The sequence below is a fragment of the Papio anubis genome, chromosome 11 (assembly GCF_008728515.1).
Source record: "Papio anubis isolate 15944 chromosome 11, Panubis1.0, whole genome shotgun sequence".
Lineage (NCBI taxonomy): Eukaryota > Metazoa > Chordata > Mammalia > Primates > Cercopithecidae > Papio > Papio anubis.
Window position 1 is genome coordinate 23,084,283 of NC_044986.1, and position 19,203 is coordinate 23,103,485.

The 19,203-nt window shown below is 38.1% G+C and overlaps 1 protein-coding gene across 4 annotated transcripts in view; it reads right to left on the bottom strand.

Moving 5' to 3' along the window:
* Positions 1-307: 307 nt before the first annotated feature.
* The window catches only part of MXI1 (MAX interactor 1, dimerization protein), an 81,829-nt gene continuing 62,933 nt past the window's right edge, over positions 308-19,203 (bottom strand). For 3 of the 4 annotated variants that reach the window (XM_017944536.2, XM_017944534.3, XM_017944535.3), the window contains exons 4-6: positions 8,359-8,473; positions 7,551-7,722; positions 1,063-2,854 (exon numbers count right to left, since the gene is read on the bottom strand). In XM_017944536.2, coding sequence (XP_017800025.1) covers positions 2,691-2,854; positions 7,551-7,722; positions 8,359-8,473 — 451 coding nt within the window. In that variant the 3' untranslated portion in view covers positions 1,063-2,690. Of the gene's footprint in view, positions 2,855-7,550; positions 7,723-8,358; positions 8,474-19,203 lie in introns of all 4 variants that reach the window. The other variant, XM_009215332.3, reaches the window with a different exon arrangement.

The following is a 19,203-nucleotide window of genomic DNA, read 5'->3' on the forward strand; positions in this document are numbered from 1 at the left end:
GATGCTCCCAAGTTATTTAGAGAACAGATCATGACAATGGCTTTGTGTCCTACCTGAAGCAGTTAAGATTATTATTAGTATGGCACATTAAACCACATGCAGTTAGGTTATATGGAGTTATAAGTCAGGCTCCTGTTGAAATTGCAGAACAGGAATGGCAATTATAATTCAAACTGCTATTCGATTTGTCATTGATACTGATTTGGTAACAAAATAGACATTTAGGAGATAGTTAACTCTTTAGGTGTGGATACCTATTCATGTTTTTGCCTTCATAAAGAAGGATGGTACAAAAAGAACTCGGGTATTCTTCATTCACAGTTTTTATTTCTTCCAATTAACTTTTGTGTCTTCAAAGTTGATTTGTCTTTTAAAAAATTAATACTTCTTACTTGTCATACAATCTACACCACCCCAAAGAAAACAAACCCAGGGAAGGAATAATTTAGGGGGCAGTTAAAATGTGCACTATAGGTTTATAACAAATGCTTTCCAGCCCATAATCCTGTACATATACAACGAAATGGCAGCACCTCAAGTTCTTCTGAATGAAGGCCCAAATAATGCCCTAGGGCAAATAATGCAAGCAAAGGCCATGAGAATAATAAAACAGAAGCTTAGTCACTGGCTTCATTCAATTTCCATGGTAGCACACTCTTCAAACTGTCTCACACTTGGTCAAGAGTAAGCAAATATAGAGGCAACATCTTCACTCAGCCAGTAGTAATTATAAGTGAAAGCAGAAATAATTTACCTGGGCCACAAAAATGAATTGTTTTGTCATGTTTTTCATTAAGTCCCTAGCACCTGAAACGTAGCAAATTCTGATACTGGGCTTCTAAAGGCATGCAGTTTTTCACTCACATCTACTTCAAAGAATTTCTTCCACTCAAACATAGCACAATCAAGGAAAAACTTCCAGAGGCACAGGAAGAGCACAAGAACAAGTATATGTTGAGGCGTAACATATGACCAAGATGGTACACTATATATAGAAGCAGTGAATGCTGTTAAAGTGCCACTTACAAAGGGATAGTCTAACATTAACACACAACTCAACTGCACTGCTAAATATGGTTGTCTTTATTTTCTTTTTCCTTGCCCAGCCCTATCTAAACATAAAATAAAACTACAGGACTGAAATTAACAATCCATTAAAATCAGCAATAAGTTATGAAAATCATAAAGCTTTTTTTTTTTTTTTTAAGTAATTAAGGGTAGTTAAATTATTTAAAGTATACAAAGTCCAAACAGCCAGGGGTAAGGTCTCCAAGAGGCCTTCCCAGGGTAAGAGAGAGGGCCACAGGGGAACCTTGGAGTTTGAAAGACAAAGGGAACACATGACATCAAAGTGCAGGCTAGAAATTTCACTTAGAAGAAAATAACATTACTGAAAATATTCGTAAGAGTACCAATAGCACCTGCACAGTGGGACTGTGAGGAAGAGAGAGACTGCCTGTAGGAAAATGGAAGCAAATCTTTACATTAAAATGAGACAAGTGCTGAACTTAACTATGTTAACTATGATAGTGTGTCTACAATAGATATCAGATGGTTAAAAGCTGGTAAAAGGTAATGATTCTAAAAACAAAAATAGCATTGACCTTTTTTCTACCTAGCCCAGACCTCATTCATTTTGTGCACTATAAAGAGTGAGGTGTGAGGTGTTTTATCATTATCAAATGCTGCATCAAAATAGATGATTTTTTTCCCCATGTGTTTTTCCACTATAAAAGACATCTATTTTTTTTTATGGATAAGCTTTAAAAAGATGTCATTTTGGTTTTCAACACATATAAACAGTTATCAAAATCTGAAATAAAAATGCTGCTGTGGCTCAGACCTTGGCCTGCTAGTCTGCGTGCACAACTCTTCTGACCCACGCAGACACACAGGCACGTGGAGCTTTTTCCTTCTGGCCCCCCAATCCATACTCATAGGCCTTGTAGGATAGAGGCTGTCATGCATGAACTGCTCCCATGTGGCCTAAGGGCAGCAGGATGGAGAGCTGGCAGTTGGGTGCCCTAGTGCTAACAATGCAGGATAAGGTTAGCTTGCTTAGCATGGAATCCAACAGAAAGCTGAGCTGCATGATGATCCCTTTCAAAAGGCTTCATGGGAGTCTCTCCTTTTGCAGAGCATGAAATGAGCTTTTTTAAAAAAATAATAATAATAAAGGATTGATCATCCACAGGCTTCATGATAAACTGTCCCAGGCTGAGTTTTAATAGCTCATTAGCTATCCAAGATTAATACCTGATTTTCTTGTCTTTTCATTTGAATACTTTTTATTTCGCTTTTAGGACCATAAAGCTCAGGAAGGGTTCATAACCCCATCCTTAAATGTGTCTACTCAATGTAGTATGAGCAAACTAGAAAAGCGAAAGAGGATGGCATCTCCAATGTCCTCTTTTCAATCAACTCAAATCAAGAAAATTTCACACAAGTTTTCTGCTGCCATTAAAAATTATGATTTTTCCAATATGAATATTCTGAATATTTGTTCTCCTTGGGAGGCTCTGCCCCACTTTTTGCTAAGTATTTGCTTAAATACAGGTCCTCTGACCCTTTTGTTCAAGTATAGTTTAGTTTTAAAGAGGAGACTGCATCATGAACCCAATTTAAGAGATTGTTTGTATTGAATTGGCCCAGTGAATATTTTGCCCTGCACTGTTATGTCATGCTGGGTTCTATGAAGTGAATGAAAGTTTGACACTGGCACTGGAGTAACCCTCATCACTCCCAATACTCGGCAGGCTGCTGTGGTCATCAATGTCACTGATGCTGGTGGTACTTATATTGTCCACTTCTCCATGGGAGAACTCTGTGCTTTCAACATCCACTTCAATCTCCTCTGCCAAAGGGAAAAAAAAAAAAAAAAAAAAAAAGAACATTAATAATCAAGTATAGCACACCTTCAAAAACTAACGGCATGAGGAAAAGAGGTATAAGAAATGTTAATACAACAAGCTTATTATCAGTGATCCCTGGAGAACAGAGGAACTGAAGGTGAAGAGACAGGAATATTTTTTTGCCAAGGGGAATGTCTGACATACAGTGGTGGTCTTAATTTAGGCAGCAAATTTACTAAATCCTTTGACGCCAGTTCGTCTGGACCTCCCACTAAAACCACTTGGCGTATTTGGGAATTAGTGCTTAATATTAAAAGGTCCTAACCCCCAAGTGGTTTAAAAACATCTGTTTTGCATTAAACCACAAACTAATTCTCAGTTCTGTTTATTAATCAGGGTTGCCTTAAATGGTGGGCAGGAGCATAAACTTAATATAGGCAAACTAGAAAATTTACCCCTCCAGGCCTTTGGTGGTGCCATTCTACAGATAGTTCAACAGACTTCTAGGATTCATCATAAAGATCTTCAACTAGTCAGTCAAACAAGTCATAATAAAGTAGAGTTTGAGGGATATGTCTTAGATTTAATTTTCTTGCATCAAATATAGCTTGAAATAAGGGCCTGAGACTTAAAAGTCTTCAGATTATAGTGAGATCCATTTTGGTGGTAGTATACAGACTTAAAAACCAAACATTAAAAAATAAATAAATAAATAAATATTTGACTCAGCTATCAATAGATAATGTTGCTGGATGCAGTGTCTGTAATCCCAGCACTGTGGGAGGCTAAGGCAGGAGGATCGCTTGAGCGCAGGAGTTTGAGACAAGCCTGGGTAACAAAGTGAGACCCCATTTCTACCAAAAAAAAAACCCCCACAAAAATTAGCTGGGTACAGTGGGTGAGCCAGTAGTTCCAGCTACTCGGGAGGCTAAGGTGAGAGGATCACTCTTGAGCCCAGGAAGTTGAGGCTGCAGTGTGCCCACGTCTCATCACTGCACTTCAGCCTATGTGACAGAGTGAGACCCTGTCTCTTACAAATAAAAAAAACTTAATTGTTAAATACTAGATATTCAATCACCAATAATATGCATAAAGCAATACACGTTAAAAACAAAAAGGAGTTAAAAAGTTGTTTTCTCCCATCAGAGCTAGAGTGAACCCAGGATTTTTCAGTTACCTTAAAACAAATTCAAAGCCTGATGTTTCACATTTGGCACTGACTTTAAGGGGTCACACTAATCACAACTGCTTTAAAAAAAAAAAAGTGGATTCAGCCAGGTGCGGCCAGCACTTTGGGAGGCCGAGGGAGGTGGATCACGATATCAGGAGTTCAAGACCAGCCTGACCAATTTGGTGAAACCCTGTGTCTACTAAAAATACAAAAATTAGGCGCGCATGGTGGCACGCGCCTGTAATCTCAGCTACTTGGGAGGCTGACGCAGCAGAATCACTTGAACCTGGGAGGCAGAGATTGCAGGGAGCCAAGATCGCGCCACTGCACTCCAGCCTGGGAGACACAGCGAGACTCTGTCTCAAAAGAAAAAAAAAAGTGGATTCTTGTGAGGCCAAAAGGATAGGGTGAAGCTATTTCCAGGAATATACTTTTCAAAAGGGCTTGTTGCTTCAAAAGTTTTAGAGATTCTAGAGTTGTGTTTTTAAAATGTAGGCAGCTATCCAAATAATCTATTAATTCATATATTTGCTCTATATCCATATTGCTTCAGAAACCATTTTTCCCCACACCACTGAACATTCATCCAACCTACAACTAGAAGATAATAACAAGGCACACTATTCAAAAGAGCATGCTGAACTCAGTCAAAACAAAGTAAAATGATGGCCAGCACAGCAGCTCACACCTGTAATCCCAGCACTTTGGGAGGCCAAGGCGGGAGAATTGCTTGAAGCCCAGGAGTTTGAGACCACTTGGGCAACAAGGCCTATCTCTATTTTAATAAAATTTAAAAATGTTTTAAAAATAAAAAAAAAAAAAATGAGAAACTGCTTTAGCCAAGTGTACCAGAGATGTTAACTAAAAGCCCCTGTAACACTACAAAAAGGAGGTTGCCAGCTCAGGATAAGGATGGTACTTGGTAAGGTACTACTAAAGTAAGGTACACTGGGAACACTAAAAAAAATATGAGAGCTATAGTGATGAAATACACCCTCCTCTCTGAAATTTGGAGATAGTTGGGGTGGGTACAAGGAGGAGGTAACAGGAAGGACAGCTAAAACCTAAAGACCTAAGAAGAGGTTTCCACTAGTTAGCAATAGAGGAAAGACCAGGACACCAAGGTCTGGGTTATTTCTGCTATACCTAATTCAGGGTTATTTCTGCTATACTTCACTGTTATAAATGCAGCATGTCCTTCAGGTTCTTGCTACTGCCTCTGGTAGACTTTTCTTGAAAACTGAGTGCCACACAAAAATAAACTTTTACATAGAAAAATAACAGAACAGAAAAACAAGAACTCCTAGGGTTGTGTTAAAAAGGATGAAAAAACTATTTGAAAGGCTCCTACTCACCAAATCTGGGACAGTTTGAGCATTCAAAAGAGTTTAAAAGGATGACTGCAATGGATTGGAACACATTCGGTACAGCAAAACGTGAGTTCATGATATAATCAAAAACCAGTAAAACCAAAACTTGTTACTTCTGGAAGTTGCTATGGTACCAGCTCTGTTTGGGAAACTGATAAAGCAAAAAACAAGACCAAGCATTTATCCCACCTTCCCTGTATGAACTTTATTTCAGGATAACGGAAAAGTTGAGAAAATGTTTATAGAAGAAAAACAGTTAATAAATACATGAGGAATGACACAATTAGAAAACCACTATTTTATGACACCTCAATGAAATAAGGGCAATAATTGCTAAAACTATTAAGTTAAAGGCTGATACATTTATATAAATGTATTTAAATGACCTTACCTGAACCTACTGATTAATATTAAAAGTGCGACAACTAGACACAATACTGACTTAACAGGAAGTACAAAGCACCACCTATGAAGTATTCTGCATCTTCCAACTAGTTTACAGTAAACATAAAGGACATAACATATTAAATGACACCATGAGAATACAACCAGACAAATCTAGGATGTGGGAAATTCTATAAGAAAAATGACTCAGTCTCTTGATGTTTCAAAAAATATGTACATATATACACACACAGATCTATACCTATATATTCATTAATGTTTTCTCTGCCAAAGAAGTCTTTTTGAGATGTTGTATAGAAATCAGTTTTTGTTTCTACCAAAATGGTGTGGAACAGGAAAAATTATTATAGATTAATATCTTAAAAGGCACATCAAACAAATGCAATGTGGCCTTTGGATCCTGATTTAAACACACCAATGGTAAAATACCATTTTTGAGACAACTGGAGAAAATTTATCACAGACTGGATATTAGATGATATTAAATAAGATTATCTGATTTTATTAATTTTGTGGGGTATTATAATTGCATTATAATTACATTTTTTAAAATCCTATTTATTCAAGATACATACTGAAGTATTTAGGGGCAAAATGATGTTATCTGGGATTTGAGTTAAAGCATTCCAGAAAAAATACTGAGGGTGAGGGTAGTGAAAAACAGATGAAACAAGTTGACAGCTATTCAAACTGAATGGTGGGTATACAGGAGTTCATTATTCTATTCTAAGTATGTTTGAAAATTTCCACTTAAAAAAGTCAAAACCAAAAAACAAAATCAGAGTCCTAAAAACAAACAAAAAAACCCTGTCATTTGTCTCATGTTTTAGAATCCTGAAGAGCTCATGAGCTCTTTTCTCCAAATGTAAGGCTTCAAATCACCAGTGTTCACCTCTGGGATCTTTTAATGTGATATGAAGCCTGATGTGGTGGGAGCTTTAGAAGAATGATCAGTAAAATTCAAACCATTCTTTTTTGGTTGACTTCTGTTCTTTAATTCTGTCAAAGACAAATATTCTAGGATAGATGGAAAGCGAAATAAAGGGTGTTGTACTTTAAAATCTACATATAAAAATTCACATCACCAGTAATAAAAACTTTGACATCATGTATCTTCCTGACACGGGCACATCATTATTATTTTTTTTTTTTTTTGACGGAGTCTCGCTCTCGCCCAGGCTGGGGTGCAGTGGCGTGATCTCGGCTCACTGCACGCTCTGCCTACCGGGTTCACGCCATTCTCCGGCCTCAGCCTCCCAAGTAGCTGGGACTACAGGCGCCCACCACCACACCCGTCTAATTTTTTGTATTTTTAGTAGAGACAGGTTTCACCGTGTTAGCCAGGATGGCCTCGATCTCCTGACCTCGTGATCCACCCACCTTGGCCTCCCAAAGTGCTGGGATTACAGGCGTGAGCCACCGGGCACAACATTGCTTCTGTGATATTCCTTACCCCAACTGTATACCCTCAATCTAATCATTTGAAAACATTAGACGAACCCATATTGAGGGACATTATATAATATATAATATAAATACATAAATATGAATATATATTTTTTTCAAGGAAAAAAAACCAAAAAGTTTAATAGCCCACACTGGCTCTGCCAGACAATATTATGATTGCATAAAACCTACAATGTTACACTGTTCCCTAAAAAGAAAGCAAATACAGTGCCTCCCAACATACCCTCCCTAAATCCAGATACAGAGATGTTTAGTATTTCATTAAAGAAGAGGCAAGTTGCCTACCTCGCTCTGAATCAGAACGATCTGAAGAAATAGTTGATCCAATGCTGTCCATTCGTATTCGTTCCATCTCCTGAGGACCCTGCAGCTGTTCCAGTCGCCACTTTAAAAATCTCTGTTCTCGTTCCAAATTCTCAAGCTGGTGCTGGCTCTTCCTTTCAGCTTCTTCAAGTTTCTGAAATGATGAAATGATTTTTACATTTGTGTATAGTCCAGTACAAACAAAAACTGATTCCTTCTTTGGCAGAGAAAACATGAATGAATATACACGTGTGTGTGTGTGTGTGTGTGTGTGTGTGTATAAAAATACATAAATACATTTTTAAAGCCTCCGAAATGAGAATGCATATAAATACATATTTTTAAAAATGAAAAATAGTTTTGTCTTTACTTTTGTGTGTATGTAATGAATGCTATGTTACTGAACAAGATGGACTTCTAAAAGTCTATAATCTCCACAGAGAAACTTCCTCTGTAGTGTGGTATTTGATGGAAAAATACTGAAGGATGCAGCCAAATGAAGTCATCTCCACCAGAGGGCACAACTGCCTTCCTTCTAAGTATGAAGAGGGTAATTGTTATTTTCCTAGTGTTCCCAGCTCTTCAAATGGCCACACTGTCAAAACAATTTTGTTTAATCAGGTTATGTCGTTCCCATCAGATTAGCTGATAAGTTTTTAGAAAGACTTCTCTTGAGGTCAGTTACTAAGAAGGGCATGGTGAACTAGCTGATATATATGAATAGGAATCAGTGCCAATAATTAAACCAGAACCGAGTGAATTGTGCAAATCTGAAAGTAAAAATTCTCACCTTAATGTGTGCTTTGGCTTTGTTGAGCAAACCAAGTGTTGTGTGCCTGGTGCAGTCTGGTCCTAGTGGAATCAGAACTTTTAAACGTTCTAAACAAAGGCGCAGATGAGCTCGTCTAAGAAAGACAAAAAGTCAAATCAGCACAGTCTGGATATTTCACTAGAAATATCATAAAATCTATTTTAAGATAAACAATAATTTGCATCTATTCAGCCCACAGGATAGATGTTACACCCCTAATTCTCCACTTTCAAAGAATGTAGGGGTGGCTGCATTTCAGTCTCTGCTATTTCTGTTGTACTCTTTAGACAACAGTCACTTTAGATTATTATCCCCAATGGTAATCTCTGTCAAGATGGTTTATTTTTTAACTCACCCCATAAACTGTCTCAACTGTATAATATGGAAGTGTGAAAATTGTATTTGATCTTGAATAACTAAAAGGACAATTGTATTTGATCTTGAATAACTAAAAGGACAATTGTATTTGATCTTGAATAACTAAAACCACAGGCGAGAGGAGAGGTTTTCAGCTGTGGTACCCCAAGGGAGTATAAAATGCTCACAAGTTTCTATTTCCTCCCTCCCACCTTTTACTTGTTTGCACATGTGTGTGTGGGCATGCGCGCGCGCACACACACATACCCTACTTCTCTACAACTGTAGCCATCCTACAGTGTGTTACATGTTGTTATATATTAGTTTGAACCATATGAAATTTCTGATATTCAACCACTTTTCACTTATAAAAATGGTGATTTCTTATACTCCAATACAAAAGAAAAAGCAAAATTCTGTGACCAGCTAGGGTAGGATTAGACAAAATATATGTCCTGTGGTCAATTCTAGCCACAGAAATAACCCAGAAAATAACCCCCTGCTTCTTACCTAAGTGTGCTAGCTTGTTAGCTTAATTTTTTTTTATTTTTCTCTCTTCCTCTCTCTCACTACCTGCCTCCAATCCACAAGGACAACAGGTGACAAAAATTACTTACTGAAAGTCATTGCATTCTCTAATCTACCCTTTCTGTGGGAAAGTTGACGGAAATTTCTCCTAGAAATGATAGCAGAGAACCTCATGGATTTACCTTCCCTGTGCCCTAAAAGAACTATGATCATGGTGATGAGAGAGTTCTGAATATTTAACTTCATCCTAAAACAATACTAGTCCACATCTTTGGTCCTGTGTTTCATAAGGGATAAGGTAATCCAGCAGTTAACAGCATATCTGAAAAGAAAATCCACAAATATGTTCATAGTTTACCCCTCCTCCTTAAGGACCTATAATTGAACTTTCAGTAACTGTCTTAACTGCATCAAGAACAAAACACATACCCTCCATTCTCTTCTGAAAGAGGACCAAAATGGTTTTGCTAATTCATACACCAAACTATGTGCTTTCTCTGTCTTAATAGACAAGAAATAATGTCAAGTGAAATTCTAAAAGGCTAGCAATTTGAAAGAGAGGTAGGAGAAGGCAATAAGCAGCCAATTATGTCATGATAAACAAGGATGATTAAAGGTAATGAGGTCAGAGGTTTGGCTGATGAATTAAGATTCTTTTAGCACCTACTAACCTAACTATAGTTAAAGGTCTGACAGTATTTCCATTTCAAATTTCTTTATTGAGTTCAGTACCTCAAGTCTAATATTTGGGTCCAGGCTGAAACCTGACATAAGTGATGTGGATAAAGGAATCCCTAAATTAAAGGTGTATCAATGGATTCTCCTTAATGATATTTAACAACTTCAAAGTCACTTTCCTCCCCTACTATACTACTGAAATGCATGGAACCTTTAGCTAAATTTTTATTTTTAACTGGAAAATTTCTTAGGTGAGGATTCCCATGTGACCACAGTACTCTTGCTCAGCAGACCAGAAAAAGCAAACAAACAGCGACAACAACAAAACACTGGAGTAAAAAGTGCCTTTAAACTCTTCATTAAGATTATTATGGCATATAACAACTGCACTCATATAATATGACTGGAGCGTGGAAACAGAGACTGGCAGCTACATTAATAGACATTCCAGCTTTAAATTCAGTCTTCTAAAAAACTCAACAAAGCAACTAGTAAAGTTAAGCACATTACCACAAGAATACCTTGTCAATTTTGTTCGAATTAACTCCAAAACTTCAGTATATGTAAGAATTATCTTGTATTTTTTAGTTTTTAAGAAACTTCAAAATGGGCTAGGCATGCTGGCTCACGCCTACAATCCTAGCACTCTGAGAGGCTGAGGTGGGCGGACTGTTGGAGGCCAAGAGTTCGAGACCAGCCTGGACAACACGGCAAAACCCCATCTCTACTAAAAATATAAAAGTCAGCCAGGTATGGTGGCGCATGCCTGTAATCCCAGCTACTCGGGAGGCTGAGGTACGACAATTGCTTGAACCCAGGAGATGGAGGTTGCAGTGAGCCGAGATGGCGCCACTGCATTCTTCCTGGGCCACAGAGTGAAAGTCTGCCTCAGGAACAACAGGAGAGGGGAGGGGAGGGGAGGGGAGATCAAAATGATTCCGTAAACTTTCATATCAAGGAAAAGAAAGGTGGGTCTATTTTCCGTTTTGTGATACTTGCTAAAACCTAGAATGAAAATAACTAACATATTAAAATTTTTTCTCTCTTTAATCATTCCATGTATTTATTACATGGATTTTACGTACTCAGCACTGTTTCAGATACCTGCTTGAGAAAGAAAAGTAAAAAAGAAATGTTAACTTTAAGAGTTTACGTTCTAGACTACAGAAAGAAACATACTGTTTTGTATCATTTGGTCCACACTGAATGAGTCATACAGATATCAAGGACAATAGAATTTGAATAAATGGAGAGATTGTAATCAGAGGAGGTAGACTTGAAAAAGAGGTTGAAATTTGACTTTGGACTTGAAGAATATTGAATTTGTCTATGAAAAAGCAAGGATTCTCCAGGTAATTTAAAAAGTAAAGGACCTAAATTTATAAACTGGGAGCATGTTTAAACATAAAATTTTAAATGCCTTATTTTCTCTCCTTCAAGGGAAAACAACTGAGCTGGAATTCTATAAGGAAATAATCAGCTAGTTTCAGCTGTCTGAGGATCTGCAATGCACTGACAAATCAGGAGGTACCCAGACCAAAGTTTGAAAAATGCCTAAATGAACAGGGAAGGCAGAATGCTCTAAAAGGTATTTTTTATTAGCCACTACTGAACATTTATTGTCAAATAATTATTCATCTGCTCTGAGATACAGCTTACACCAAGAAAATACACCCTGAGATCTCTCACAAGGGCCAGTGATGCCATTCTTCATATTTTGTAAATACAGTCCTCCAAAATTGATATTAATATGAAGGATGAACAGTGAATTATTTCCTCTGCTCTTGTGGAGAGAGGTGTACCTGTGGAAGATAAATGTCATTTCCTTAAGTTTTTGTATTTAAATGAAACAGGCATTTGGAGAGTAGAATAACAAATGGTTAATGGCAGTTGAACAGCAGCTGACCAAGAGGGAGAGTCCCATCCAAATAATACACACGGTTACCACATGTCCTTAGATGCCACTTAGGTAAATGTACCCTTCCAAGAGCAATGGATGCCCTGTAACTGTAAACTGGAAAGAGTTAAATCAGAAAAATCCATTCTCCTCAATGTGTAAGTTTTTTTCTCTCCTACAAATTCTTAGAACAGCAATTGTATGGCAAAATTATTCTTCCTTTTCATTGGTGCTGCTCTCCACCCTTTCCCCCATAAGTCTCCCTGTTGGTAACCAGATTGCGAGCTTAACCACCAGTGACCTAGAAAGGCATATCTTTTGATGCCATCTGGTCCTTTCTTTTCTTGCCTTCATTCTCATGTGACTGGTAGCTCAAGAGCCTCCTGTATGAGGTTGCCAAATCATGGATGCTGTAAGACTTCGGGGGAAGGAAAAAAGACAAGCAATAGAAGAAAATAGCTTGGTTTGATTTGAAAATCCTTATTCACGGGCTGGGTGCAGTGGCTCACGCCTGTAATCCCAGCACTTTGGGAGGCCCAGGAGGGCAGATCTTCTGAGGTCAGGAGTTCGAGACCAGTCTGGCCAACAAGGTGAAACCCCGACGCTACTAAAAATGCAAAAATTAGCCAGGCATGGTGGTCCATGCCTGTAATCTCAGCTACTCAGAAGGCTGAGGCAGGATAATTGCTTGAACCCGGGAGGTAGAGGGTGCAGTGAGCTGAGATCGCGCCACTGCACTCCAGCCTGGGTAACAGAGCAAGACTCCACCAAAAAAAAAAAAAAAAAAAAATTCCTTATTCACTGAGGAAAAAAATTGCAACTATCATATGATGATGTTTTTCAAGTCTCTAAGGGAGAGAAGAGCTGACACAGAGAATAAGGATTCATGAAAGGCATGGTCCTGCACCTCTAGTAAAAGAAGGGAAAGAAGGACGGGGAAAGTTAAGGCTGCTGTTCTGAATATTATGATGAACACTAGACAAACAGCAAGTAGAAAAAACCTGGTACTGAAACATTTATAGAACTAGATTTAATGGAAACTGATTTTTGAAAACATTTAGCTCCTTGGTAGACATTTACTTTACTTTTATTTAACATATACCTTTTTAAAAAAACGTGAACAGCTAATAAAAACTGTAAAACTGAAACCTTTCCTATTTTAGCATGAGTTACAGTAAAACAAAGTTAGAATTAAAGTACTGCAGCAGGAAGTGCCCTGTGAGAAAACTGGAGTTGCCTTGCTGAGGGAGGGGGTTGGAGAATGAAGAGTTCCCAAAGTACTTTTATTTTCAAAGACACTTTGAGTTCTGTTTTAAAATGAGATTTTAAAGTGGGTTTTGCCCAGGGAAAAAGGTAATTCCCAGCCACTAACCCTGTTAGAGAGAAGAGTCCTATCAAAATTAACAACACCTTCAAAAAAGGGCAAGCCCCTTGTGGGATAAAGAACAATTAGAGTCTGTTTGGCTTTTATTTTGGAAGACTGGGATCATTTTTCCCTGAAGGAACCAATGCTCCTTTTGATTTCAAACTCTGTAACCTCTACTGCCAAACTGATGTACCACAGAACATGAAGGGAAATGATTTTGCTATAAAATGGCTCCACTAGTAGCTGTGCTATTTTAAAGCACAGGTGTATCAACTATAGGAAGCGTACACTGTTGTGGAAAAAGAGAGGAAAGAATACCCTTTCAGAAACAAACCAAGTATCATTTGATGATGTTTTTCAAGTAGTCTTTAAAACTCTAATGCCCCTGTCCAACAATAATAAATCTAACCCCTGCCTGGCCCCACAGATGATCCACTGGCAGATGCCTTTGGAGGCATGGTCCTTCATTGGATCCTGCTTGTCTTTCATTCTTCCACTATAGGATACCTAGACTTTACCAGGTAACTAAATCAAAATGGAAAGCAAGTCAAGTGATGGAGACAGTGCTTATATTTTCCTCTCTGCTGAATGTTACGTAATAGGCTATGAGTCCTCCCATGAGCCACATTCTTCAAAGCTGCAGTGGCTTGTGGCCAGGTTTCCCAACTCCTGACACACACTCCTGCATGTGACAGCAGCTAGCTACTTATCCTACACATTCTATATACCAAAGTGTCTCTAAAACTTAATGTGTTGAGAATCTTCTGAAAACCCAAATTTACCCCCCAAAAAAAACCCTGCCTGCCTGTTTTCCTAATGAAAAATGACATTAAAAATGGATCCTGATATATCAAAAGCTTATTGTGGCTGAGTTTTATTTACTAAAACATGTACGATCATATTCTGCTGTTCAGCTTATTCTGTTCATGAAATAAAAAAGCTAAACAAAGGCCGGGCATGGTAGCTCATGCCTGTAATCTCAGCACTTTGGGAGGTTGAGGCGGGCGGATCACGGGGTCAGGAGATCGAGACTACCCTGGTTAACACAGTGAAACCCAGTCTCTACTAAAAACACAAAAAATTAGCCAGGAGTGGTGGCACGCGCCTGTAGTCCCAGCCACTCAGAAGGCTGAAGCAGGAGAGTCGCTTGAACCTGGGAGGCAGAGGTTTCAGTGAGCCGAGATCGCGTCACTGCACTCGAACCAGAGTGACAGAGTGAGACTCCATCTCACACAAAAAAAAAAAAAAAAAAAAAAAAAAAGCTAAACAAGCTATTTCTACAAAATGGCATTTGATAATTGTATGTTTCACCTACAACTCATATATTATCTAATTCACAGAAAATAAACAGACTGTTAACTCCCAGGTAGTAACTTGGCAAGTGGCATGTCCCTAGCGTCAGATCTGATTGTGGTAGTCATGGGACTTAATGATGACAGAAATAAAAACTTAGGAAAATAGCTGGGACTCTCTTCTCACTTTTCAAAAAGAAGCAGCTTTCACTTAAATAGTCTTAATTGGTATCTTATAAAATCAAATAGAAATATCGTGTTATTATAAAGTTGCAAATTATACAAATTACATATAATATATAATAATATAAATTATTCTGTCACATTGTCAGCCTCAGCATGAAAGGGCTTATCTTATCTGTATACAAATAAGAATTAAAATGGTTGAGATGCATGTTACTTATTCTTGGGAGACTTTTTTTTTTTTTAATTTATTTATTATTATTATACTTTAAGTTCTAGGGTACATGTGCATAACATGCAGGTTTGTTACATATGTACACTTGTGCCATGTTGGTGTGCTGCACCCATCAACTCGTCAGCACCCATCAACTCGTCATTTACATCAGGTATAACTCCCAATGCAATCCCTCCCCCTTGGGAGACTTTTTAAAACCACTTTCTTTCAATAAAATCTAAATAGTTTTTAGCATAGGCTATATATACCGCTAGAGGTATTCAACACTGAGCCAGAGGATATTTGAAGCCACAGGGTTATACTATCCTTTCCAGAAGTCCTAATTTTTTTTCAAAAATTTGGAAGAAAAACATTGTATATAAAAACAAGCACAGATAATGCAAAATATGTTTTTAAAAGAAGACATCAAATTTCATATTATTTCTGACAGGTTGAGTATTCCTTATGTGAAATGCTTAGGACCAGAAGTGTTTTGGATTTCTCATTTTTTCGGATTTTGGAATATTTGCATTATATTCAGCTGAGCATCCTAAATCCAAAAATCCCAAATCTGATATGCTCCAATGAGCACTTCTGTTGAGAGTCATGTTGATGCTCAAAATGTTTCACATTTTGGAGCATTTCATATTTCTGGACTTGGGATGCTCAACCTGTACTACATCCCAGGATCTCCAGGAATTTATGTTCAGACTGCTAGAGCAAATCACTACACATCACTATAGACTTTGGAACATCATTTTTGACTCATGGCTAGGATTATGTCTCTCAAAGGTTTGAAGAGGGAAAAATAAGGGACAAGGGAGAAGGGAGAGAAGATATGGAAGAGAGAGGAAAGGGAGATGTAAATTAATGATGACAAAATAGTAGCATATTCTTTCTCAAACTACACAGATTCCACATAGGCTGAAATGTTATTTAGTCTTTACAACTCAGAAATATGAAGAACGTCAAGTGTCACTCAGTCAGTAACAATTATCATCAGTAAACAACAGTGCCCTATTATACCACTGAGCTAAATGCTGTAACGATTTTTCAAGTTGTCAGTAATCTTTACCTGTTTGAAGACTATAATTTAGTCCTCTGCCTACCACCTTTCCAGCCTCATTTCCCATAACTCATACCCTTGCAAACCTCTTCCATAACCAAATGTGCTTTTTTATACTTGCCAATTTCTCTACCTGGAATGCTATTCTCTCCAAATGTCCACCTGGTGGGCATCTAACTCATTTTCAGGCCATGACCAAACAATTTCTTCCACAAGATCATCCTAGGGATACTCCTTCCTCAGATAATACTTGATTTTATACTAATCACACTGTATTTCAATTGAGACTGAAGCCATACTTTCAGTCATTTCTGTTTTTCAAATAAACAAAATGACTGGCACACAGTGGGGAGAAGAGATGTAATATGTCTAGTGGATGTTTCTGGGACTCTTAAACTCACCAAAGTTGAGGTAACAATCAATACTAAGACCTCCAAACAGTATAATCAGATGCCAGGCTAGCATTTGTGAGAGATCTGTTTATGAATGCCAGAACTCTTAACCGTTTTTTGTTTGTTTGTTTATTGTTTTTTGTTTTCTGGTGCAACTGAAGTCACCAGCAAATGTTAAGGTGCACACCACCAAAGATGTCTACATGTAGAGTAACCAACAGTCTCCAACTTAACTCTTCATGAGAGTCAACACTTTTTTTTTTTTTTTTTTTTTTTTTTGAGACATAGTTTCACTCTGTTGCCCAAGCTGGAGTGCAGTGGCACGATCTCGGCTCACTGCAACCTCCGCCTCTCGGGCTCAAGCAATTCTCCCACCTCAGCCTCCTGAGTAGCTGGGATTACAGGCGCGTGCCACCACGCCCGGCGAATTTTTTTATTTTACTAGAGACAGGGTTTCACCATATTGCCCAGGGTAGTTTCGGACTCCTGAGCTCAGGCAATCAGCCCGCCTCAGCCTCCCAAAGTGCTGGGATTACAGGCATGAGCCACCACATCCAGCCAACACCTTTTTTAATAGTGAAGCAGAGTTTAAGAACTGCAGCTTTTACAACAGAATGACTTTATCAAAGTATTTACAGTGATAGGGGCCTAGGACTAGGAAAACAGAAAAGAAACAGCTAAGAAAACCAAGGTATGAGAAGGGAAAGTCCAGAAAGAAATATTCCACAATGCAAAGAAAAAAATTAAATCAACAGTTCTTAGTCCCATGTGATAAATGAGAAACTAGTGTATGCATAGGCCTACAAGATCCATGGACTGCTTGCTAAGTTGAAGACTATAGTGCAGAACATATAAACAACTATTTTTTAAATTATCCTGCATTCATGTCTAAGGAAGACTTCATTTTTGACAGCCTCATTTGAAAAAAATAATAATAATTAAATCTTGTTCCAGAGGCATTTGTTCTTGACTGGAACTCCCACAAGGAACCCAGTCTCCAAAGTGATTTAACAGAAATTGCTCACTTGACATCCATTCTGTGCTAAATTTAGTTTCTATGCATACTTCCAAAACCCTCTCTTATCTGGTTATAAGGATTTAGTTAAAAAGAAAAACTTGATCATTCATTCACCGTATTTCTTCTTTAGTCACACAAGAACTTTCTGTATTCCAAGTTTCAAAGTCTGGGAAATAGGGCTACATCACTGGAGAAAACAGTGGCAATTTGTTCTAAATACAAAATAGCTTATTTTCCTTTGGCAACTTTCCAGGGGTTTGGGTGGACGGAAGGGATACTCCTCTCTAGAGAGATCAGGCTCTGAACCTGGACTACTGTCAAAACTTAGCCATCGATGGGAGAGAATATTTTTTAATTATCTTTCACATCAATTTGGAAACTGATTAAAGATTTCTGCCTTATTAACAGTTTTTCTACTCTTTGGCCTTTTGTTGGTGTTCATCCCTATTCTGGCAGCCCCCATTGGCTGATTTAATGGTACCAAGGGGCTGAGAAGTGTTGCTGTCCAAAAGAAAAAGCATTCTCTCACAGGGACTGGGAAGGCAATCTGCAATCACAACAGTAGCTACTTGTTAATTTTCTATTTGAAACACAGTGATGTCAATAGTATTGTACCCTGCCAGCCACCATGGGGTAAAGTACATTTTGAAACCAAAACAAACTTCCTACGTGCTGGCAAGTGAGATCTGAGATACAGTGATAACGTTCTATAAGACACTGACCTAGTTTTATATACAAAATGCAAGAATTAAGTCTACTCTTCTATGAAAGTTTAAATCTAACTCTCACAGCTCTATTCCTACCCAGAGCCCAGTATAATTGCTTTATTATATCAAATTATTGTCCAGGATGGAAGAGGGAAATGATGAAATACTGTTACTGATCTCTAATTAAAATGGTGATCTTACGTAGCACAAAACAGCACATTTAAAGAATGCTTTGTAATATAGCTGTTCATCTAGAAGCATAAAATGAAAATAGCAAAGCACCTTTAAAAATGGCCCTACTAATAAGATGTGAGTTGTAAAACAGCTCATTTTAAGGAGATATATTCATGTAGGAGGAAAGACATTTTATTAAATGGAACAGGAATAATCTGACCCAAGAATTAATTCACCCCAGAAGGTGAATATTCATAATTTGTACTGAATATGAGTAACCTGAAATAGAGAGTTAAACGATTAAAAGTGGTAACCATGCTTACTACTGGCAGATGGCAAATGATTTGGCATTGCTGGACATCTGCCAATCCAGTTAAGCCAGCCAGGAATTATTTTTAAAGTCCCATTTTAGAACAATTTTCCCAAAATCAAAATGCAGTTTGTTTTTTGGTGAGGAGGACATAAAATTTGCAGTAGAAAAAGGGTAACAAAGTGAACGGTTGGCCAATGTGTATGTGTATGTGGTGGTGTTGTCGTTGTTAACAACTGAGGCATTTACAGGCCATTTGCAACCTCTGGAAAAATAAAATTCACAGAATTTAAAATATGCCATAGTCCCCGATAATAATAGAGAATCGATGTTTTGGTATGTCTTTTTTTTTTTTTTTTTTTTTTTTTTTTTTTTGAGACGGAGTCTCGCTGTGTCACCCAGGCTGGAGTGCAGTGGCACGATCTCGGCTCACTGCAAGCTCCACCTCCCGGGTTTACGCCATTCTCCTGCCTCAGCCTCCGAGTAGCTGGGACTACAGGCGCCCGCCACCACGCCCGGCTAGTTTTTTTGTATTTTTAGTAGAGACGGGGTTTCACCATGTTAGCCAGGATGGTCTCGATCTCCTGACCTCGTGATCCACCCGCCTCGGCCTCCCAAAGTGCTGGGATTACAGGGTTGAGC